Source organism: Nothoprocta perdicaria, unplaced genomic scaffold (assembly GCF_003342845.1).
Source record: "Nothoprocta perdicaria isolate Ctin4 unplaced genomic scaffold, notPer1 scaffold_117, whole genome shotgun sequence".
Lineage (NCBI taxonomy): Eukaryota > Metazoa > Chordata > Aves > Tinamiformes > Tinamidae > Nothoprocta > Nothoprocta perdicaria.
The window spans coordinates 850,542-875,116 of NW_020454283.1; the positions used below are offsets into that span (position 1 = coordinate 850,542).

The 24,575-nt window shown below is 39.8% G+C and overlaps 1 protein-coding gene across 2 annotated transcripts in view; it reads right to left on the reverse strand.

Moving 5' to 3' along the window:
* The window catches only part of UBE4B (ubiquitination factor E4B), a 36,430-nt gene extending 11,945 nt beyond the window's left edge, over positions 1-24,485 (reverse strand). The window contains exons 1-16 of one of the 2 annotated variants that reach the window (XM_026053590.1): positions 24,444-24,485; positions 19,820-20,006; positions 15,682-15,817; positions 15,065-15,152; positions 11,755-11,899; positions 10,628-10,856; positions 9,741-10,148; positions 8,761-8,874; positions 5,676-5,817; positions 5,076-5,176; positions 3,950-4,064; positions 2,831-2,914; positions 1,869-1,925; positions 1,358-1,474; positions 1,149-1,247; positions 571-684 (exon numbers count right to left, since the gene is read on the reverse strand). In XM_026053590.1, the coding sequence (XP_025909375.1) occupies positions 571-684; positions 1,149-1,247; positions 1,358-1,474; positions 1,869-1,925; positions 2,831-2,914; positions 3,950-4,064; positions 5,076-5,176; positions 5,676-5,817; positions 8,761-8,874; positions 9,741-10,148; positions 10,628-10,856; positions 11,755-11,899; positions 15,065-15,152; positions 15,682-15,817; positions 19,820-20,006; positions 24,444-24,467 (2,160 nt within the window). In that variant the 5' untranslated portion in view covers positions 24,468-24,485. The remainder of the gene's footprint in view (positions 1-570; positions 685-1,148; positions 1,248-1,357; positions 1,475-1,868; positions 1,926-2,830; positions 2,915-3,949; positions 4,065-5,075; positions 5,177-5,675; positions 5,818-8,760; positions 8,875-9,740; positions 10,149-10,627; positions 10,857-11,754; positions 11,900-15,064; positions 15,153-15,681; positions 15,818-19,819; positions 20,007-24,443) is intronic. The other variant, XM_026053588.1, reaches the window with a different exon arrangement.
* Between the last annotated feature and the right edge of the window lie 90 nt (positions 24,486-24,575).

Genomic DNA, 24,575 nt, shown 5'->3' on the forward strand with positions numbered 1-24,575 from the left:
GAAGCAGGGATTTGAAGACAACAATGATGCAAACCTCACAGGCTCAGGATTCATGCACACACATTATCACAGAAAATGAGTCCAATGCATTAACCAAGCATTGCAAAATAATAACCTTATTGCCTCACTGGAACTAGGCCGCCTCATATCTGGATTACTTGTTCTACCCTACAAAGCTTACAGTTTACCAAATGGGGATGGTTTGGAAATGGATATTTATTAAGTGTTTAAAATGGATTTTAAGCATATCCAGTTAGAAGGAGATCTCCACAAATATATTAAAGAAAAGGAGGGCAAAGGAAAAAGCTCAAATACATAATCTTCGTTAACCAAGTAGCACGTCAGTTCCAAGAGAGGGAATAACCTCAACTGAACAACGGAATCATTTCMRAAAAAAAAAGAAAGAGATGCTTTGAAAGAGATGAAGACGAATCACAGGGTTTCTTGGCTGCTGTGGTACACTTTGAAATCTCTTGGGTCCTCCATTCAAGAGCCACTATTTCATCAGTCCGATGCTGCTTGTGCACTAAGGCACATGGAAGTCATGGGAAGAGCATTCCTGGTGCTTACCTGCATCTGTGCCTTCTTCATGTTGGCATTGACAACAGCTGCCATGTAACTGAGAGCTGCTTCTCGGGTTTCACCGTTCAGTAAAATACTGTGCAGAATTTTGAACAGCTCTTGCTGAAATTTCAGACAAACGCACTGTCAGGTTATACAGACTTCAACATGGCATTCCTGCTCTCTGTTGCTCTGTATTTTTATGCTCTATAAATTCTGCACAACCTCTATAGGTTCTGTTTTGGTCTTATTTGTCACTGTGATATATCTTTCCTGTAACTACTGTATGCACRTATGAAAGATCACTGAAATACAAACGTTAGGAATAGCGTTTTTCACTCATCCTTTAATATTCTTTAGCTATAATCCATGACTAAGTGTTCTGATATTTTCAGAGTTGGCTTACAGCCTAAGGAAAGATTTGYAGCTCTCATTACTGTTTTTCCTAATTCCCTTTAGCCATAGCGTCACAGATTTTTTTTGATGCAGAAACTAGTTTGTTTTTAATATAATATTTCAAATTTATGTCAGGATTTTAAAAAATCCACAATATTTTTTTTGCAGTGGTTAAAAATGAGGATACTTACCCTTGCTAATTCCAGGTAATGTTGCAAAGACTGGCTAACCACCCGGGTATTTTCAAGAGTAATGGCAGGCCCTGAGAAGTACTTTTCAACAACTTTGTTCTGAAAGCAGAATGAACATTAACACACACATCTGTTTTATTCTCAAAAAACAAACAAACAAAAAACCCCAAAACCCCACACTACTGTCCACCTCCCGCTGTGACACTTACATCATCTTCAGCAAAGACAGAGAGACTGAAGAAGGCTCCAAGATAGGAAAGTCTTTGCAGTTCTCTTCCTGCACCTGTGCTTAAAGATTTAGGCARCCACAAGGGCAAAGATACAACCTAGACAATAAAAGAAATAGCATATTAACACCTTATAGTGATTAAGTGTAAGCACAGAGTGCACTGTTACCTTTCAGTATTTGCATCAGGCCCTTGAATCTTCAACGTTCGGTCATGCAGGTAACTAAATGGAAAAACCTCCTCAATACTTTAGAAATCTAAGCAGGTCATGTTTGTTCTCTTTTTCCTTTAACCCCTAAAATCTGAGGGAAAAGGACTCCCTTTACCAGTTAGCTTTAAGCCATTATTTAGCATGAGACATTAGAGTAACCCCCTTTAGAGTTCTGAACACCATTTATAGGAATCAGGACATGTCAATCAAAATAAGTTACATGGTTCTTTTGATTAAAAACAAAAGAAAACAAAAAAACAAACAAAGGCTATATACACTTACCAGACTGCACATGGGGTGCGTTTTCCCAAACTTGATTTCACAAAGTTCACATAACGCCTGTAAGGAAATCCCAAGAAAAGTTATTTTAGTGTGCATTTCCCAAATAGCCTGTCTGCTATCAAGATTAACACGGTAAATTGGTGAAAGAGCTAACCCTTTTCCCATCTTTCCCATTTTCTGCGAATTTTCTTCGCATCTTCTACAGTGGTAGACAGATGTAGAAGAGTTAGAGCACAGTCTGCTCCCCTTTCAGTGTCTACCTCTGGGTCTCAAGAAGGCTAATATGTCTCAAAGGATTGTAACTATAGCATTTATTTTAAGTTAGTTGCACAGATTATTTGTTTGTTGAGAACATAACAATGTTTTTGCCGGACTCCTGAGCGGCCAYCCGGCTGCTAACAACAATAATAAATGGCGTAATTGTACTATACATGCATCAAGGCCTTTGTCTTTTGAATCAGTGTAGAAAAATATCAGAATAAAAGAGCAGAACACAGAAGCCAGAGACAAAGAATCCTATCCACATCTCTAACTCCCTTTCAGATGCAGCGCATCTGTTCTATTTTTCTATTCTGAAAACCTCAAAATACTGAAGGCTTTCAGGTATTCCACTTCTCTAGTGCTGTATGTTCTCATATTTCAATTGCACTAGAACAAATAACTACTATTCCATTCTCTAGGTGCATATTGTGCTTAGGACGTTGTAAATGAGACTGCATTTTGAAATAGCTCTCTACATGAAGTCTGCTGCACRTAAGTTGGCAACATTATTCGCCTCACAGATTCTACCAAATTTTGTGGTCTTTCACATATTTCATGCCACGTAATGCTTACAACACATGGTTTAACTACTAGCCCATTAAACAAAGGAAGCACCAAAATGCTGAAGCACATTATCGTGGAAAGAATCTGCTTAAGTTATGAGGAATCAAAGAAAACTTATAGAAATGGACTGTCCTTACCATAAGGGGGTACTTAAAGTTGTCACTATCCAGAGAGCACTCTTTGGAAGCCAGAGCCAGGCCTTGTAAGATGGGGATAAAAATCTGTAGAAACAGGAGTAAATTACTTTCTTCAAGAAAAGAAAGCAATCAAACAAGTGCCATCTTTGCTTTACACAGCCTGAAATATCTCTTCATTCTTCAAATACAGCAGATTACACACAAGAAAAACAAAGACTTTCTCCCTGTCAAATTGCATCAGTCATTTCAGATGACATTTCAATGCCTGAATGCTTAGGAATATCAAAGCTAAAAATCAGCTTGCAGCCTTTTTCTTCTCTTTTTTTTCTCTCTTTTTTTTTTTTTTTTTTTTTAAACTTAAAGCTATTAAAATAGATCCATAAAATGGCCTTTTTGTTGTTGTTGCACTCTAGGAAAGCTCTCTAGCCTTAATCTTCTCTGTACTCAGGCACAGTGTAAATAATATACTAACTTGACGTCTGRGCATAAGGTCTTAGCTGTAAAAACTACCCATCTTCAAAAGTCTGATAGTCCAGAACAGTAATAATCAATTTGCCCATGCACTTCAGAAATAATATAGCTTCAATTATTGCACCACCTATATTTCTCAGTCATCTTCTGTAAAACTTAACAGACTAGGATTTTTAAAATACTACTAGCACCTTAGATGTAAATCATTCTAGTTACAGGAACAGAAAACATGGCAAGATGAGAACACGAATGCTCAAGTATGATTACAAAGAAATTGCTTACACAAACATTTTTAGATTATTTTGTACACAACACACACAAGGATAAGAAAACATCAGTTCTGTAAGATCACTATTTCATGTTGAGCTACTCTGTATCATACCTCAACTTTACATAAAATGAATATAGCTCATTAATATATACACTTTTCATTATGTGCTAGTCCAATTATTAAAGCCAGACAGTTTCCCTACGTACTTCTAAAAATGACCAAAACCACTAACTTCATTGCTTAACAGTGTGCTGTTAAGCAGCAACCTGAAGCAACAGGTTTAGAACTGCAATGTGCAGAATAAAGCTTTGGAAACCYGTTGGATTTGGCAAGCAGGGGTTTTGTTCACCTGTTCTGTTCCTAAAGGTATGCCTTACCTGTTTGAACACCTCTTCATCCTGGTAAGTTGTTCTCACCAGTTCCTGGATGAAGCCAAATGGGAGGTTCCTACACAGCATATATGGTACCAGCAGAGACTGCTGCTGCAGTGACCTTTATTTGTATAAAGAAATACAAAACCAGAGATTTTTTTARTAGAATAAAGTTAAATGAATCATATGCAATGATGTTCCAGAAAGCAGAGTATCAACACGTAGACACCTACTCCTTTCAGGAGTAACTAACCTTATTTTCTCAAGTTACTTGTGCAAAGATTACTCTGAAACAGATGCTGCTGCCAATACCACACTTTAGCTTAATGAGGCTAGAAGAAAATAACTCTTTCTGGGCAGTAAACAGTCTTCCCCTTCTACTCCTCTCTAATGAAAAGACCCTTTATTAAACTAGTGAAGCAACAACATCAAGTCTGTTCCACTGATTTTGATCAGTTTCTCTCTCCAGCATTAAGGAAGGGATTTAAATAGGTATTTTCTAAATTAATATAGTCATTACTTTTAACTGCTTCCTGAAATTTTGTAAAAATATCTTTTTTTCTTATCACATACAAAACTTTTTGCAATGCCAGGACTGGTTCAAGTAAAGACAACATGAATCCCATGGCACAGTGGAATGTTTATACAGCTTTGAAGATTACAAAATAATTTGCATGGATATAAATACAGAATTATGCAGATTTCACAAAAAGTCACATACACTGKTTCAAAACCTTTTTATTGTTCCAGCTAAATAAACTGATGGTTAAACAATCATTTTTCTTTTTTTTAAATCACCAGAAATCTGATCAGTGATTTAGTGTAGAATGTCTACAAATTTACACTGCTAAAAGCTTAGATCCCCCACCTATACTGACCAAGGGAACCTAGATGACTTTATCCCAAAACAGCAAGAGAGCAATTAAACTGCTTTCCACCCGTGTAGTAGTGGGACCAACACCTCCAACAATAAACCCATCCACTGGCACAGCTGCACCCAGAGGGGAAGGTYCACAGCCAGTGAGGTAAGCTGTTTGGGCAGGATACAGTTATGTTTTCTTGTCTAACCCTTAGGAAAAGAAAAAATSCCAGAGCAGAGCTGTCCATCACGATTCACATCAGCTCTGCTTACCTTGGTTGTGTTAAGGATCCCTGGAGCACCAACGCGGCATGGGAAATGCACTGGGATCGGATGTTGCTCAGTAGCTGACTAACTGTTGGCTGGCTACACATCTGATAAAATGAAGTTATTTTAATAYAAACTATGAGTATTTGGAGACAGAACAGACAGGAAATCATATACTTTTCATTCAGGTAATACGAATGCAATATGCCAACTAAGCACGCTTCCACCCTCAGATTTTATAGAGAGAGTTTCCCCCCACATCCCCCTCCCAGGGCAAGAARCTATTAGCAAAATACAGAAAGCTGGCAGGGAGTTGGCCTGACAGAATTATATTTTGCTGTGGAATAAACTCAGATAAAATGCCAAAGATCCACTGTGAAGGACAGTTCTGAAAACACTGCTTATTTTTGAGATGTAAAACATATACAAGATGCCAAAGTGATGAACTAAGAAATGTTAAAAGGGAAGCTTATAAATCTACAGTTTTTTTGTACAATAAAGCCATAAGGAAATACCTATCCATTTTCACCAACTTTCCCCTGCACACTGGAAGAGCTAGAGAATGGGCTGTGTCTGGCCTGATGGGACTGCTCTTCCCAAACCTACCTTTGGTGCTTTTCTCTCCTCTATTCCGACTCTGTCAAAACACTCAATGAGGTAGTTCAGCATCTCTGTCTCCTTACAAGTTTCAATGGTGAAGTGGTCACTGCAGGTATCGGAAACACTTGAGCTGCCAGAGCCTCCCACACTTCAGAAGACATGCACAGGAAAAAGAAATGGAGCATTAAGGTACAGCTCCTCACTCCTGCACAGACTCATAATTCACGAGCCCCCGACTTTTTGTTAGTTTTCTGAAGATCCATCCCATAACACACACACAGGGGCCTCTCAGCAGGTCTGCTCATTCTCTGACCTAGAGAACTCTCCACTTAACTGCTCGTCCAACGCTGAAAATCCAGCTGTGCTGTAACAGGACCGAAGCAGCTTAAAATAAATACCTGGGAGACAGCTATAAGATCCATGAAGACAGTGGGAATCAAAGCGTGGTTTTCAGGGCAACATTTGGTAGGAAGAGCTTCCAACTAACAACGCACTTGATACCAACACTGATACACGTCCCGGGAAGGACTCTGCTAAACCACCAGGCAAGGGCGCTACCTCTCCACAGCTTCCTCACGGACTGAGCGTAACGTCCCCAAGTGCCACGAACGTCACCAACTCCGTTCATGTCCTCATGCCCTCTGACCCACGGAAGGTAAATCCACCCCCTACAGAGAAGGGACCTTAGCCCTCAGATAGACAAGGGTTAGAGATAACCAGATTATGGGAGAACAAATGAAACAGGAGACTGCATCTAAGCAGCTGCTTCTCTTGGTATTTTCATATTAAAGACTGTTTAACTTCAACTCAATACAATGCAYGGTAAAACATTACATTTCATTAAGTAGTATTACTTCATGAAGAAAAAGAAAGCCCCAATACTGTAAACATAAAAACTAAACCCACAAAGACAAAAACATGCCCAAGACAAGAAAGAAATCAAATAGAAAAAGTGGGAACAGACCCAAGGCCTCTCAGTCCCAGACTTGTTATCCCAACAGAGTTCCTTTCTACACAACAGCTTGGCAGGGTTAATTACAATTGAAAAACCTCATTTTACAGAAGGGAATTAAGAGAAGATATTCGCCTTACGCAAAAAGTACAAAACCCTCAAACAAACAGCAATTACGTGGATGATCCACAGCTACCCCTCACTGAACGAAATCAGTGTACAGTCAGAGGGAATTTAAATAAAAAAGATCAAAATTTAAATTGAAAAATAAGAATAGTTTCCTTAGATGGATCCTTTTTAAAAAAAAAAATCTTAAAAGCTATCATAGCTGGAACTAATTAAAACTGTAAAATAATTTACAATTTAATAATCTATCTGTACAAGTCTATTGTGCAAGTTGTGCTGTCCAACCAATAAAAGAGATCATTATTTTTAAGTGTATGTGGGCAAAGTGCATCAAGAAATATACYAGCTTCAGCACAGAACTTGTTTTAAGTTATTGAACCAAAATTAAGCTGTGCCAAATTTAGCTCTGCTAAAAAGTTCTACTAAAGCTATATATACATTTTCTTCTTTATAGTGTCTTTCTGACCTCTTGGCTTCTCACCTTCAGCTTAAAAATTATCCTTGAGAATATAAATTTAGATTACTAAGTATTAATTCTAAATTTAGTCACTCTAAATGGTTTCATTGCAGCCACAACTGAAATTATTCCCATACAAAACTCATATATCCTCCTTCAACGCCTTTGGTGCCTTGGTATTTTGAAAATRTAAGTTGTTGTAGAATTGTGAGCTACCGTGCTCATAATTTAAACTAAAACCTTACTGCTGCCTGCAGCATGCCAGGACATAACATACGAGCCAAGACACCAGAAGCAAAAACCCCAAGAAGTCCTGRGGCCTGCAGGCTGTGCAGCCCAGTCCAACACTTGGCTTAAGCTGCCAGCAGTATGAATATCAGGCTTGAACAAAACAGTGGRAAAAATATAACCCCTAATTGCACGTGCACAGCCCCCTCAACGTGTGATTTCAGGAGAGATGACCTGGAAACATGAGAGTGTAATGGAAAGCRGGAGAGGCTACTGGAAGGTTTTCTGGTTATCAGTCCGACTTTGGCAGTAACATCCCAGCAAAACCAATAACCACYGGTATGATCTCAGACAGAAATGCTGGTGATGGCGCAGACTAGGCACATCTTTCAGGACACTCATTCCCTGACACTCAGGCAGTGAAATTTCCACTCACTTTAGTTCAACTAAAATACCTCAAAGGGGATTGAAAGCCTAAAGCAAGCGCTCTCCTCGAGCTGGTCAGCGCGTGAGCCGCCTTTGAAGCCCTGGCCTAACTGGCTCTGCCTGTTCAAACAAAGGCACCAGGCTTAGACCGTCTCAGGATTATCATCAGGTTTTGCTATTTTGCACAGCTCTCTGGCCAGCCTCCTGAGATGACCAATATCAGCTCTCATTTTGTTTTCACATGTCTTAATGCCATAGAAGTGAAGGGCTTCTGTCATAGGATTCCAGGTCTTTTTTTTTTACTGCAAATTATTCCCTCTTCTCCCTCTTGTCTGTTCCAAACACACCAGCCTCTACTATCCACTGTGTCAAAGCAACCATAATAATTCCTGGGAAACTAAACTGTCAGGTATRTTTTTCCTCATAGGTTACAGAAAAGAGCTTCAGCTGCCATAAACTGATTGAACATCAATGAACCTGCAACAAAAGCACACTATTTGCATCAGCGAAGTATTTGTCACTGGATCTTTTTCTATCCATCATCATATTATAGTTTTTGATAGAAAAAAATGCACATGATKTACCATTGACTTTAAAATTACAGTTGCATGTGAATAACATTYCTTCTACTCATATAGTCAATGAACATATAGCCAGCTCCACTGAAACATTCCCTTCAGAAATAGTGCTTATTGCACCTGAAAAGCAGCATGATTAGTGAGTACTCCCTTTACTTTAGTCATCTCTTTTTAAAGAGCTGACTAACTAGGATTCATTAAACATCTGAAAAGCCATCCAAGTCATCTCCTTGGCTTTGCTCATTTCCCAATTAACTTGGAAAAACAGACTACTGTTAGTTCCTAAGCACCCAAACATGCAGGTTACATTTTTTTCTCCAATACCTGGACCCAAACTGGACACAAGAAAAATCATCATCTTCATTTTCTTCATCACTACTGTCCTCAGACACATCAGAAACGGCAAGGAAGAGGAGGGAGAAAGGGTTGTCGTATATACTACCACAACAAAAACGGAAAAGGCCATCAGAGATTTTTAAGCCCAAAGTACACTATAGCTTTTCTTTACAAACCTGCCAAAGAAAACGACTTATTGAAACATGCGGACAAGGGGTAACTATGTTAGAAAACCCGAGACTATGCTAACATGCTCTGTGATGCCACTCCAAGTTATACACATATCAAAACGCCACACACTCACAAACCAAAAATTTCACAGTAATTTTTGAGACTTGATAAACTTGTGGCTTAGGTGGAAATGTTTACATCTAATTGCATAATAAATATTACAGTTTCAAGCTACTGAACTGTAATGCAGTGCTCCCAAAGCACCTCCTGTTAGCCTCTCCCTCCTGCAGGGCATTGGTAGCAGCCAACAGAGAGAAAAAGTGGCTGTGCTTGGCTTAGCATATTAAAACAGCCTGATCTGTAATTTAAATCTGTGCATTAGGTCGTYCTTTCTATCACCGACCAGCAAGTAACAGCTTTCAACATCAACTAAAGCCTTACTCAGAAAACCACCTGCAAAGCAGGAGGTCCCTTTATATACTATCCAGCAGCAGCAACCAAACAGAAAGCTAATACTTTACCTGGAATGGATGCAAAGAGAGGAGGCAAAAACAAAATATTGCTACCTTTAAGGTAATTACATTCCACTTCAAACGCTAGCAGAGGCAGATTTAACATTTTGGCAGACAGGACTTGTTAGCAAGTCAGTGTATGAACACAAGCACAAACCAAAACACAGAAATCAGCTCTGGGTAAGTAAGGTAAGCTCGGTACAAACACAAGCGCTTCCAAACTGCATGATTACGCCACACCCTCACTGCACACGTTAAACACACTCTTCTGCTCTTGTGAAATACCTAGAAGGAATCCTGTTCAGTAAAGAACGCCTGCGCGAGGGGCTGGGTGAAGCAGTAAACAAAGGTGGACCCATTGCCATGGGTCTCTGCCTGGATGTGATGACTGGCAAGCCYGGAGGGCTGGTAGCCAAGACTGGAGGACTTGGCGAACTAGACGGGATGGAAATATTCAAGGAACGCGGGATGGAAGCAGCAGAAAGGCCTCCAGAATGGGCCACAGTGTATGGCCGGTACCTCGGGGAGGAGGGCTGCGTCGCAGAAGGGCTCGTGGCTGCCAGGTGAGAGCTGACAGAAATGGAAGGCACTGATGTGGAGGCAACTGAGCTGGCTGGTGGGGTAAGAGATGAACCAGTCATTGGTACATAGCTTGTGAAACTGGGAGTAGGAGCTGGACTAGTCCCATAGAGACTAAACCAGTTACAGGGGAAAAAGAAAAAAAAAAAAAGCAACAATTTAGGATATGCAGAAAAAGGATGAAAGAGTAAATGAACAAGAGAAGCCCTTCCCCTTCTGATGACTCTTCAGTAATAGCTCTGCGGCTCATATACATTAACACTTTGTAGTAATGTTGCATAARACTATCTCACTATTTACATAATTTTATGTTAAATTAACCAGCAGGCCCCTAAGACACAAGTTAGGGACGGTTCTCTGGAAGAACCTGCCACATGGCTTTAACCTATCAAAAATGCCCCTAATCTATCAAATACGCCTCTAATCATGCCTATATGGTCAAAAATGGTGACAGTGGGGGGAATAGACTTTAAAAAAATTATCGCTTTTTCCATGACTATTTTATTTATTGTCTTGGAACATTTCTATGCCTCTCTCTTACTTTATCAATCAATATTCAAGTGAAATCAATAGTAAGTATAATCAGAAGTCACCTGGATAAAGAACTGGAACCAAAGGAGCCTACATTACAGAACATCGGGCTGGTTCCTGGGTTGGAGCCAGTGTTTAAAATCAGGCTTCTATCAGGGGACCGGGCAGCTGCAGCAATTGGCTGTGATGTAGCTGTCAGGCTGGCAAAGGGGTTTTCATCTTTTGACTGTGTGGACATCATCAGAACTTCCATCAAAATTTGTCCAATCAAGTCCTTAAAATCAGAAAACACTGTCAAGAGTAAAAGAAGAGAGTTAATATCCTCATATTACTGTCTTCATCTATAAATTAGTTACTATCAGAGATTTCATCTACAAAAGACAGTTGTCAACTATCTTTTTGAATTAAGCAGTACTTTTAACAAGAGCAAAAAAACCTGAAATTTATTGGTAACTATCATTCTGTCTACACTAGGTAAGTTCTGAAGTTACGGTTGCGCAAAAGGTAACTTCTGGGAAGTACAGAGGATCATAAACAACTTCATGTTGTTACTAATGATCCTTAAAATTGTCTCATCTGCTACTGATATCCTAAAGAAGGAAAATAATTTTCCCTTTCCTTCTCCTGCTCTCACATGCCCACACATAAATGAGCGATTTACAAACTGGTCATATCTCCGAGCTGTTTTCTATACATCTATACATCTTGTTTTCTATAGCTAACTATCTATATTTTATAATCTATACTGTAATATAATCTATATAATATAATCTATATTATATATATAATCTATTATATATAAAAAACAAAAACAAAAAGTACAAAAAAACCCACAGAAATATTTGGTTTATAAAATGAACAGTTAAATATCTGTTGTACAATGCAAGAGTTACCATGGAAAGTCAGTAAAAGGTTTTGGGGGGTGCAGGGCAGACCAAAAGCAAACAAAAAAAACATAGCAACATGGCAATATCAGCACATTGGTCTGATAATACAACAAATCAATCAATGAGACTCTAGCAATTAACTGCACCAGGAGCTATAATCAACTTCTCTGCATTCCCTTCCACGTACTCCATTTCCTGCTACATCTGCTGATAGCAGATGCGCTTTCCTCTCGGTGTTGAAACGCGCCAGTTTTACTCAACCGAAGCAATCCCTAACAAATGCTAGCAGCTCTGATTCCTACCTTCCTTCGGGTTCTGCTTAAATTGGGCAGAAAGTGAAGTCAGGAAGATGACATCTCTATCTCGGTCCTTCCAAGAAACTCTGAAGATCTTACAGACCAGCTGAAGAGCTTGTTCCTCAGATACTTCAGACCCAGACAGAGGCTCCTTGGTTGGGACAGAAAGCATTTTATTTGCATTAATTATGATTGTACCAGTCAAGTCACAATTACAGCAGATTCAGTTTTTTAAACAGTTTTAAGCTAACTCTGGATGACAGGTTCTGTGTGCTAAGAAATACAAATATAGTTGCCAAAGTTTATTTGGGAAAAGGAAAAAAGAGAGATTAAGAAAAATTCAGCAGAAGTACACTAATCCAGGAGTAAGCAACTTCCCAAAATACATTATAGAACGGTATAAGAAGGAAAGGGAAATTTAACCAAGATACTTGTGCTGATTTCCTTAACAGGGAATTAAATTGGGATTTAAATTTTTATGCACACATATGGTATTCTAACATTTTCTTTTAAAAATTAAAGCACAAGAAGGGGTGAGCTTACAAGAATCCCCAGACTTTCTTCCCTTCAAATCTTTGTCCAAGGAATGGCATCTTTCACTTGGGTGAAGTCAGGACAGGACAAAAGATTCAAGAATTTGCCTCATTCCCTTTTCTTCCATAAAATCATGTACACTGTGCTCAAAACTAAGTAAAAATATTTCCTATAAAAAGAATGCTACCATAAGTAATGGCTAGCAAGGGTTAAATGGGAGGGCTCTTGCAATCCTAAGGCAGCTTTGAGGATGCACCTGGGAAAACGGCAAGATACAGAGAAATAAAATTCAAGTAATTTTCCCTGCAATATGAGGAGAGTTTGCATTTAAAAACATTTTCAAAGCATATGTGAACTCATTATTTTTTACTCACAAAACCATGGCATGCAAGAATAAAACTGTCATTATAAAAAAAGAGCTGCACTAAAAGCACTTCAAAACTACTTGTTACATAAAAGCCAGTTTCAGCCTAAAATAACTAGAGTTGTAAAGTATAAGGGCAAAAATAAAATTCTTCACTCCAAAAACTACAAAGTAGTAGACTCAAGCATTTTGATTGGGTTAATTGGTGGCTGGTCACTTACCTGTTTCAACTTGCCCAGTTTCAATGCTCTTTCCTGCTTGGCTAACACTAGGTATTTAAGAGCAGCACTACGTTACTGACCTCAAAGATAATAATCACATGTAGCCTGCAACACTGCAGATCAGCCCAAGTCACCTGTAGCTTGACACTTYGCCTGATGTGAGCCCATAGTAGATAATTAGAAAATAAATATAAGGATATGAGAGATGTATCCCAAGTTTTTTTCTGATGAGCCTCACTAACCGTAGCTGGAACCAGCATTACAATTGCTGAGGTTCATCTACGTTGAACATAAAACAGAAAATTCAACTGCACAGAATTTTAAAAATGAAAAAAATTGAGTCTGGAGATTATTCTGTGAGGGCTGGAGATCTTTCCTAGATGAAAAGTGTATCTGATACTTGATACAGGTTTAATTGGTGCTGCTGTATTATACTTCTTACAATGTTAAATGCTCTTTATTTAGAAGTGGTTGAACAGGGAAGAACARAATGCATGTTATAAAAATAAAGATATCATTTAAAACTCCCCTTTTCTTTAGATCTGACATCACAAAGTGGCCACACCCATGCCACTAGATTYATCACAGATTTCCAGCAACTACCAGAACTGTATTCTTTTCAAATGCTTTCTTCACACACAATTAAGCTGGGAATTATGGCACACCAATACACTGACTTGAYATAATCACTTACAATATACTTGTAYTTCTCCTACCTATTTCTCTAGAAAAGGTTTTATTACTAGCACAATTTCCAAACAGATAACCAGCCAAGAAAAATCTTTGCTTTTAAACGAGGATTACGCTGTCTCCTTTCCACTTGCTTACTAGGAGACATGGTAAAGTTGGAGGAATTGAGCCAACTTTGCACAGCTTTATTTTACTTTCCACTGGGCCCCCCATTCAAGATCGTCCTTGATTCCAAGCTATTTATTTCACGGTAGCACAATGCAGGTTGCCTGACTGCCTGGTTTGCAGCTAGGAATCGACTGCAAAGGATTCTGCAGCAGGGTTACTGCTATCAGGCTTCGAGCCAGGCTTTTACCAACCGAGCTTATTACTGACAGTGCAGGAATAAACAAAGGCATTTAATGAGCATGGCAAAAACTGGAGAAACCTCTCTTGACTACACTGCTGTCCCACTTCTTTATTGCTTTATTTCACAGGGGCCTTAAAAAAAAAAAAAATCAACTGACAGAAGAAAGTCTTAGAAGTGAATCAGAGCTTTGGGCTTGCTCTCCTTTTTTATTTCAAAGGACTTTCAACTCCTATCTAAACATTGATAGCCAAATAACATTCTAAGAAAATAAGTAAGTTAGAGCAAGAACACTATCTTACTATGAAACAGTGTTTCAGCACAGGGAACATTTGATATAGCAGGTTGTTAGTAGATCTCCAGATGCTGTACAAATAAGCTGGAAGGCAATCCTCAGTACGGTTATAAATTACTCCCCTTAAGAAGTATTTCTACAGGCTTAATCCATACCAAAAACAAAACAAAAAAATCTGATGATTTGGACAAGAAAAGGTCACTTTGTTGTAAGGCATATAATGAAAATATTTTCTTTAGAATTTGAAGGTATCAATAAGCCTGCCTCTAAAGCTATGAGTATTAAAGCTATATTTGAATGAGTTTTCTTTCCCCCTCCCTCCTAAAAACTTAATGAGGAAATTTAGTCCTGAAGTTGTTATAGATGACATTTAAAAGCTATTCCATCCTCTCAAAAGCTCCTATTCAAAACGTGGAGATACAGATATGTGAGATACAGATAACAATACAAGCTACAATTCCACATTACTTATCTACATCGCATCATCCTAAATCCTTCGTTCCCATTTCAATTCCATCACCGGGCTCAGCCACCCACAGTTCTGACAAGGTTTCCCCAAAAGACATAGCCCTTTTTGAGACTGGAGTGAACACATGGCAAAACCCAGGAAAACTGCAGACTGCAAAGCTGGCAGCTGTACAAGGCTATGTCAGTGAAAGAAAACACAGTAACATAAGCAAAGGCAAAACTTACTGAGTCCGAGGTGAAGCTTTCATAAATCAAAATGAACATTTTATATAACAGAAATGTAYCTTTAATGCTAAAACACATAATGGAGCAGTTTTGCCCATAACATCCAAGAACTCAAAGTAACAACAGYGCTCTATACAGCCTGGAAGAAAACCACCAGCATGGAATGGACTAACCTTATCCGACAGACTCCTTTTCTCTCTGCGATCATTTTCATCAACCTCCATATTTTCAATTCCTGAATCCACGTCTACCTGGGACATACTGGAAGCAGAAATAAAAAGAGAGCCCATAAAACTTCCAAGAAAGCTCCTCTGGAAGACATCGAGTGAAGGAATATCACCTTAGGTAAAAGCAGCAGAGAAAGAAACACTGCAAATGGAACAGCCATATCCACAACAGCAATTAAAAATCACTACTATCTGTTAAAGGCTTCTTWTACTACATCTATTTTGAATTCAAGAGATAAAATATTAAACTTCTTCAGTAGGCAATATGAAACACAAAGCTATCACATCCCACAATCTTCTTTTTTAAATAGAGTAGCTGAATCGATCCCACTAGACACACACATCCCTTAATATCTAAGATGATATTCCATCGTTTTAAATGTTAAAATAGGAATTCCCATTCAAATTAGACAGAAAAGCACAACAATGGTTTAAACAGTGTGCCATCTTTGAACATGTATTAATACGGTTGGAAGTGAAAAATAACAATATTTTTCTCTGCAAGTGGTTTTTATTATTGCATGGTGCAATATTTGTCCGCTCCTATAAGCTGCATGTTTTACCTTTTCTCACAGGAGACACTATCAATATCCATGCTCTGAGACCGAGAGAGAGACTGAGATTGTGTTTCAAGGCTGTTAGACGGAGAACTGCTGAGTGAACTCACTCCTTCGCTGCTCTGGCTTCGGTGGGCTACTCCTAAAGAAAAGGCACCACCAAGATTACAACAGCATTTGGAAGGCATACACAATTACTGGGATGAAAAAGGAGAGGAAATGCCATTCTGGAGACTACTTTTCAATCCATTTCTTGAGCATTTTCAGTGCTTCAATGCATTTGGAAATAAAAGTTACTAATATTCATAGTTGATTGCAGACACACATTCTCTACCTCCCCTTCCCAAGCTGCAGCAGTGCTATAGGAGCGCTTACCTGCATTTTAACACAGAGGAACAAAACGAAATTTGCAGCCATACAGTGCTCAGAGACTCACTCTCAAAATAAAAAGCATTGGAAAACTCTTTGGGTTTAAAAATCTACATATAATTTAAGTACATGAATAATGTCAGGCATTAATAAAACTTATTTACCTATAGCAAATTATATAAACTAGTATGTATTTGTTACAGTATTCAAAAGAAAGCTGTGGGGAAGAGAAAGACACCATGACCTTTTACTCACAATGTTTCCTACTTTTTCCAACCTTASCAGGTGAGAAATGTACAAAAAAAATCATATACTAAAAAGCAAAACCCACTGAAAAAAATCAAGGTGATCACCGGAAGAGCAAGTCAATTCACAGCAAGATTTTGAAATACASATCAATTAAAATATAGAAATCCATTTTTTACTTTATGATTGAATTGACAAAATGTCATTCCCCTCTCCTATATCTCCCATCTGAGAGGCTGCTAGTGGCTCTCCAGGCTGCTCGCGTGGCACCCCAAAGCCACATACAAAAGCCATGAGAAGCAGTTTCTCTTCCTCATAGAGGCAGGTAAAATAGCTAAGCTTGGTAGCAAATTGCTGCTACCCTAAGACATCGTGCAGCCCCCTCAGTGTGTGAATTAACCCAGGTGAGGCTATAGGGCTCAACAAGAGTTTTCACATTGTGTCCCCCATCAGACAAATCCTTCAACAAGGTACTAAGGAAGGCATGAGGTACTGCACAAAAACAGCAAAAACATCTAGGAAGCCCTAACAGCACACAGTACTATACCCACACAGCAGCAATATAAAATACGGCTTTGCAGCGTAGCTGAAAAGCTTTAGGATACGAACAGATGGATTCACTTAGCATGAATACTTATTCAGAGAARCATTAGATACTGGCATGGTAGAAGGCAAGCCCTCTGTATAATTCCGAATAATCCAGAAAAAGACTTGAGTTCAGTATCAATCAAAGCTGAATGAGTTCTTCTAACACCTGTAAGGGGATGTCGCTTAAGTCTGCTCCTAAAATTTGTGCCTAGTATCACTGGCTGTGATTAATAAGAAAACAGTATTAATTAACATTATAGCTGCAGCTTGCAATGTCAGATATCTGCATGCCAAAGCACCTCTTTGAATGAGTTTTTATGGGGGGGGGGAGGGAAGATAATGATATTTAGATTTCATTCTAAAGTAAATTCACTTCTCTGGGTTCTTCTGCCTGCTGTTTACAAGGCATTCCCCAAAGAGTATGAGGTTACAAGTAAGAAGTGTAAAACTAGATGACTTATTCTTTAATTCCACAGCTAGCTGTGTTTCAGAGTCACTACTGAAAAGCGCAGCTTGTCCTGTATTTATGGCAGTTTTGCATTCTGAAGTTAACAGTAGAGACARCAAAACAGAACAGACTGGGATAATGTTCTTCGACACAGCTGTTAGGAATGCTTGGAGAAGGATGCACTAAAACTAAGTCTTGAAACAAAATTCATTCCACCAAATCACAGAATGGTTGAGGTTGGAATGGATCTCTGCAGATCACCCTAGTTCAATCCTCCTGCTCACACTGCACAGAATTGCATCCAGGTGGGTCTTGATCATCTCCACAGCAGGAGACTTCCCAACCTCTCTGGGCAGCTCTCCCAATATATTTTTGTGATGCACACAAAAGAATTATCACATTTTTCACAAAATAGATGCATAAGTTTGATCTCACTATGACATACAACTTCCTACAAAAAGGGATGCTTACAAGGACATTATTCCGCTGAAGATGTTCTCTGCATGTCCAAACCAATTAAAATCCTCTGCAGTCATTTTAGCCTACCTCTGCAAAGGAGCTCCTGCAAACTGCAAAGCGTGAGCCAAGGCTTCACCAATGCTAAATAAATGCAGCAGGTAATCATTTGTGAACACTTTTTCTTGATCTATTCTCTCATTTAATCATATCCTTTATTCTGCTGTGAAAAAAACATGCATTATTAAACTGCTGCAATGACTGGCACTGCAGGAAGTAAACACTACACTGTGACTAGGTACCTTCTGTTTCTGGCCATCAAACAATCTAGTCTGTTTAATTAGGCGTTAGCTAGTGTGGATGGATGAATTTGTAAGAGAGAAGTCTGTAMGGGCTTCACTGTATTTTAAAAAATAACAACTCAGATGTAATACGTGAATATTTCTACCTTTAGGTATATATGTCCATTCCTCATATATTTGCATTAGGGTTTATACTGTTGCATAGTCAAATGGATCAGTACCTCACATTTCAGAAGCTAAACATTTCTTTTTCTGGATTAGTTTTCACCTGGAATAAGTCCATGATCTACCTCACCACACAGCTGCTACTTGCAGCAGAAGGAGGCAGCAAGAATCACCTCTTTCAGCCAGAGCCAGTCTTAAGGCGAATTAAAATTGCCATGCAACCACAGGCTGAGCAAACACTGCAAGCAAACGCTGCGCTGGTCTAAAAAGTCACTTTTGCTTTTGGGTTGCTCTCTATCACGAGAGCAACCCAACTATCACGAGGAGGATATGCTGTGTTATATTCCAGCTAATAAACTTTTCCCAGTAAAGGCTTTTGATAATTTTTCTTTGTCCTGGCCACTGAGCAATAAGGTAAACAGGAAATGGCCAACTCGAGATATTTCAGAACAGCACTGTAAATAATAAAATCAAGAGATATCTATTCTTCTGGTAGCTTGTAAATTCATGTATTTACTAAAGGGAAAGAAAATTTCAGGAAGTAAATAATTAGATCAGAAGTATAACAATATGTGCTTATCAAGCATATATTATCAGAACTTATCAGAAAACTATTATCAACATCAACAGAAATCATACCGAAAACTTTGTTTTAAACAATCTTAACATATCCACTGCAAGCTTGGCTTTGTGAAGTTCAGTTAATCTACCAAAGTAATGCCTGCAATGTTATTGAGGACTGCAGATAAAGATCACAATACTGGAGAAAAAAAGCCTGCCTGTTTTGATTTTCAAGATATTCAAGYTTAAAAACAATTTTAAGGTCAACAGTAGTATGATATATGAAAATATTAACATTTCTTCACTTCTCAGAAGAGCAACCCTCTCAACTTTCCATGTTTTCTGCATTTGTATAATTTTAGTAGATCAGACATTATCCTTATCTTCTAGAGCAGCTACAACTCTTAAGTCTCCTCCTTGTATTCATTAAAACTGGATTTAGGAATTCTTTTATTTTTCCCAAAACACTGCAGAGTTGCACAAAAAAGAAAGTTCTGCATTTGTATGTGGACAATGCACAGTCATAGTTCGCATTATTTTTAATTGTACCATGCCCTAGCAATTAAAGATCAAAAATGAACTTGGGACAGATTGCTAAAACGTACTTAGAAACAAATCAATAAAAGCCTGTGTTGCAAGACTGAATATTTTTTCCTACCTCCTGGATAGGATACTCTGAAAAGAAAGCTAATCTAAAACTACTACAGACAGCTAATCTAAAAGTCCTATAGACTTCAGGTAAACTTTGGTAACCTGTACTTTGATCTAGCATACTTCATTTACAGAAACCTAGGAAAGAATCATATCTAACCACTCAGGAGTTGCAAAATGAGAACTAAAGTACCCCCGTGCACCATTTTAAACTATTTCTCTCACACATTATTTTCAGTAACAAGAGAATTAACACAAGCAATAGTATTCTTTGCCTAGACAAAGGGAGTTGCATCATGACCTACAGCATGTATGTGCACACACACAAATAACTTTTGCCACTCTAGTGCCAACCTACCCGATGCACCAATGGGCGAGGTAGCTGGGGTCATGCTGTGCACGTTTAGGCCCAGACTGTGGGACGGCCCCGGGGCTGGCGCTCCTGTGGGTGGTCCCGGTGGGGTCTCTCGCTGGGGTGACGTGAGCGGCGTGCTGGGCTGCGAGGAGGGCCCGCCGGCCAGGCGAGCGAGGCGCCTGCGACGAATCTGCGGGAGGGAAATCAGCAGCGGCCAACACATGTGTTTGTCCGCACATACACGCACCTACACACGCATCATGGGCACACTGGTCCTTCTAGATGGCACGCATATCTGCTCCACGCACAGAAGCTTTACACAGTAACCTGCTAGCTATAGCTGATCCTCAAGGACATTTCTGTGCTCTGTGTAATAACGTTAGAGCAGCTGATATTTGTATTTGAAGTATGTATTTACTCCCTCGGAAGACCATTTSCACTGGAGAACTCCGTGGCTGTCCCTCAAACGGTTGTGTAAGCCAAGTTTAGCAYTTACTGTTCGGCAGCTTCAAAACCATAACAATCCTCTTGACTTATTTTGGCATTTCAGGAAATAAACTGCATTAATCTGATAAAGGGACAATCCGAATATGACCTTTGACTTAATTTCACACCACATAATATTCATAAAAGCATCTGTGCTAACGATCCGGCAGAACGTTGTTTCAAAAGACTACCAGCCAATTTGACCCAAAGCAACACTAAAACCTCTCAAGCTATCTGCTAGACAGGAGCACTAGGTGCTGGCCAGGAAAGTAATCAAAGAGAGTTAATAACATCCTCTCGGCACCTGGACATGCTGCCCCAAACACGGTTTAAAGATCAGTTTTCACCAGTTACCAGCAACGAGGCAGAGAACACCTGCCTTCAAGCTCCGACTGCAGAAGACTATTCTGGACCCATTTATTAAACTTCACAAGAAAGCATCATATCTGAGAGGAGTTCATGATAATCCACAAAACCACCTAGCTGCATTTGCAATCTAACTGTAGGTTGAATTAAGGTTTTCAAGAGCCGCTTCCTAAGCACCCAGCTAATTCACAGCCATGTTTTTCAGATAAAGAAGTGGCAGACAGGAATGAGAAGACAAAAATAAATGACCGTTCCAAATAGGCAGAAGTAGCTAGAAGAAAAAAAATCTTTAGTAAGATGTGAAATTTTTGCAAAAATATTCATGTTTATTCTTGCTGGGCACGTCCTTCTTAACTTCAGACAGGGAATTATGTGAGAAGATATAGACATATATACTCATATATAGGAGTATGCATATAGATACACACATACATATTACATATGTTAATGCATATGTATATGTTATATACACATATACATGTTAACATACATATTTATCAATGTATTCTCAATTGATACCCCGATTACTCAAAACAAGGTCACATCATTCACAGTCTGTGATTTGCATCAAGATCCTCTTCATCATCTTCCAGTTTCAAGCAGATAACCAAGATCTTTTGTGCCACTTAACATTCCTCCCCTTAAAGTACTAGTACTACATGGGTGCAGAAATTATATCAAAAGCAGATGCAATAATCGCTGTTGAATCAGGAGGATATCAAGTTGAACTTTCTGGCTTGTATTTGCCACTTTCTTGGTCTGTTGACCATTTATCTTGCTAAGAATCAACATTCAGATTGTAACCTGCCTTGAAAAAGTGTCTGAAAAGGGGATCCAGCAAATCAGCCTGCACAGATGCACAGCTTTTACCGAGCTGCTTTTAGATAAGGGTACTGCAATTAAAACCACTGCAAGATCTCCCTCTAAAATTTGAAGGATGATAGGCAAATTAGACATGCCTTTATTGTCAAACAAATTAACAAAAATTTAAACAAACTCCAATATTGTTTGCTCAGAAAGAAATAGTTTTCATAACATAGTGTACATTTAGTCCTCGTTGGAGGACTAGATTTGCTTCTTGGATTCTGTGAGTCACATTCCTTTAGGTTCACCTCAACTTATCAGAGAAATAGGAAATTTGATGTAAAGGTTTCTAAGTAGTTTTAACTAAGAAAGAGACAGAAAAGAGGAAGAAAGAGGCTACAAAGTAAAGGAGTACGGTGTAAAAAGTAAAGGAGTAAAGTAATGCTGAAACAGAAGTCTGAGGCTAGACCATAAAACCCAACACATCTTCTGTCAAGCTCGTTCATTAGTGTCTGAGACTAAACAGCATCGAGGTGAGGGCAGTAAKATTGGCCTTATGCTCGGGGCACAATGTGGGGACTCTGGAGACAGGGCTTATTTGCACAAGGCCCTGACTTGTTGCCTTGATATAGCAAGTGATATGCAGGAACTAAGAACTGCAGGAATTCAAAGTGTCCTGCTTTCGCTTGCGACTGAATTACTACCCACACGAGCAAGAACAAGCAAGCAGCTTGTCTTTTAATATTTTAAACTTGAGGATACCTCGGTAATAACCAACCCCTTATTTCAGCAATAGTTAGTTGCAGTAATGACATATGACAAGCTGTTACGTGTCTTACATAATGATGACAAGTTATTTAGTGATAATTACAAAGGGTCTGGAACAAACAATGCTCATCCTCCCTACAACACAGAACTCTGTAATACCCAGTTTAAATCATTAATGAAAAAAAAGGCAGTGGTTGAATGGAAAAGGGATGCTGTTTATTAGTACAATTTTCTTTGGACACATGTGAATTGTGCCAGCAAGAGCAACTTTCAAGAAAACAATTTCTGTCTTACTGGACTTCTTAAAAGCCATCAAGTTAGACACAGTACAATACCCAGTGTAAAAGGGGCACCCCTGTTTAAGACAGCCAGATGATCATTTTATTTACACAGCAGACTAACAAAGCTACAACCAGGAAAACTAGTCTTATGGGCTTTTTCCGACCTGGTTCTGATTCACTTCTCATTCTTCTGCTTTTTTTTCCTGCTTTACATTTTACATAAAGTTTTTAAAAGGGAGGACTTCATGGGGTCTCATATTGTTCGCAGGCTACTACTGTTCCAACTACTGCAGCAGCTCTTTAGCACCACCACAAAAAACAGTGCATATTTTGGACACACACTTGACTGAGCAGGTCTGTCCCTATCCCAAAAACCATAATCACAGAAGGCCTTTGACTTTAAAGGGTGTATTACCAGGCCCAGAAATATTCCCACTTTAATTGACTGGTATTTTCCTTTCAGTCTCTACCAAATAAAAGTTCCTCGAGACAGAAAAAAAAAATATTTTAGAACGCTATTTTTTCCTGTACAGTTCATCTTTAAACCTAGGATCCTCTGTCCCAACTACCAGTAGAAGCACACTAAAATAAACATTGTCTCTTTTTCTTTTGGAATGAGGGGTCCATCAACATAAAAATAAGTGACAGTCTAACTGTCTTAAACTGATATAAGGCTGCGATTGTCTCAAGCGGTTGCCTAAAGGACTTTTAGGTAACCTAAAGTTACCTACAGCTTTGGTCCTAGCTAAACTGTAGCAAAAGACGTGCAAAAATTTCAAGTCGGTCACAACAAACATTTTGCCAAGAAAGGTAAACGAGTCCCTACTGGAGAGCTCCTTCCCTGCAACCTCAGTTCCATGATGCAGCGTTTTTGATGATGTCACGAATTTACATGAGCAGTGACACAAACAAGCTCACATAGGCCAAATATTTCTGAAGCAGATCACAAAACACCTCATGATCAGAGGCAGCTAAAAGGAATGGTAAGAGTAATTAAAAATAAACACAGCACTCATAAAACATTGCGATTAGAGATGCTTTTGCACAGCTGGAACTATAACACCAGCAACTCCCCCCACTGTCCCCAACACATGGGAGTTTTGACTGTTTTCCCAATGCTTCTGTAGTATACAAAGACCCCTGTAAAATAAGTACCRTGAAGTCTTTCCTCCTATTTCGGGCTGCAGCAGAGCAGGATTGCTAAATCACGACACACAAGGTAATCAAAAACATTCAGGAACACAAACCTGAGTGACAAGAGCAGCCACCTTGCTCTACACCCCAGCTATAGGATACGGTGGGTAAGAGAAGTTACTGCTTTCAGCCATCCCTGAGCATGTGCTTCAGCTGCTCTGATAGTCGCACATTCCATAAAATACAGTTTTCTGTGAAAACGTGCTCAAAGCAGACAGAGGGGCATCTCAAGTTGCACCAAAGTTGGATGTTACACCGGGACAACGGGAAACTCCCAGGATCCTGGTGGGGACCTTGGTGGGCGCAAGACACCTGCTCCCCACAGAGATGCAAAGCACACAGGCTCAGCCTAAGAAGAGCACAAAAAACACCCTTCCAAGGGAAGGAGCAGCCTGCGCTACCCAGGTGATTACAAGTCACTTATGGTTCTGAARCAAAAGAACGATTATAATAAGGCAGATCCAAGCAAGGCCATGACAGCAGGAAAGCCCCTTCCCAACCCTCTGTGAAGGGAGGCTGAGCGCAGGGCTCCGCTCGCAGCTCAGCGCAGCCCCGGGGTGCAGGGCAGCACACCGGCCAGGGGACGGGGCTCGCTCGGCCACCACCGAGACCGCGGAGGTGCACGGGGAGGCCGAGGGGCGAGCCGGGGGCTCCGGGGAAAGCTCGGCCCGGGGCGCACAGCGCGGGCGGGCCGGGGGCAGGGAGGCCGCGGCCTCAGGGGCGCTCACCTCGTCCGCGCTCAGCTCCTCCATCGCCGTCCTCTTAATGGTGACCGGGGGAGGGAGCCCCGCGGGAGCGCGCCCCGCCGCCGCTGCCCCCCGGGCGCCTCACAAGGGCATCGCCGGGGCGGCGGCGCCGCC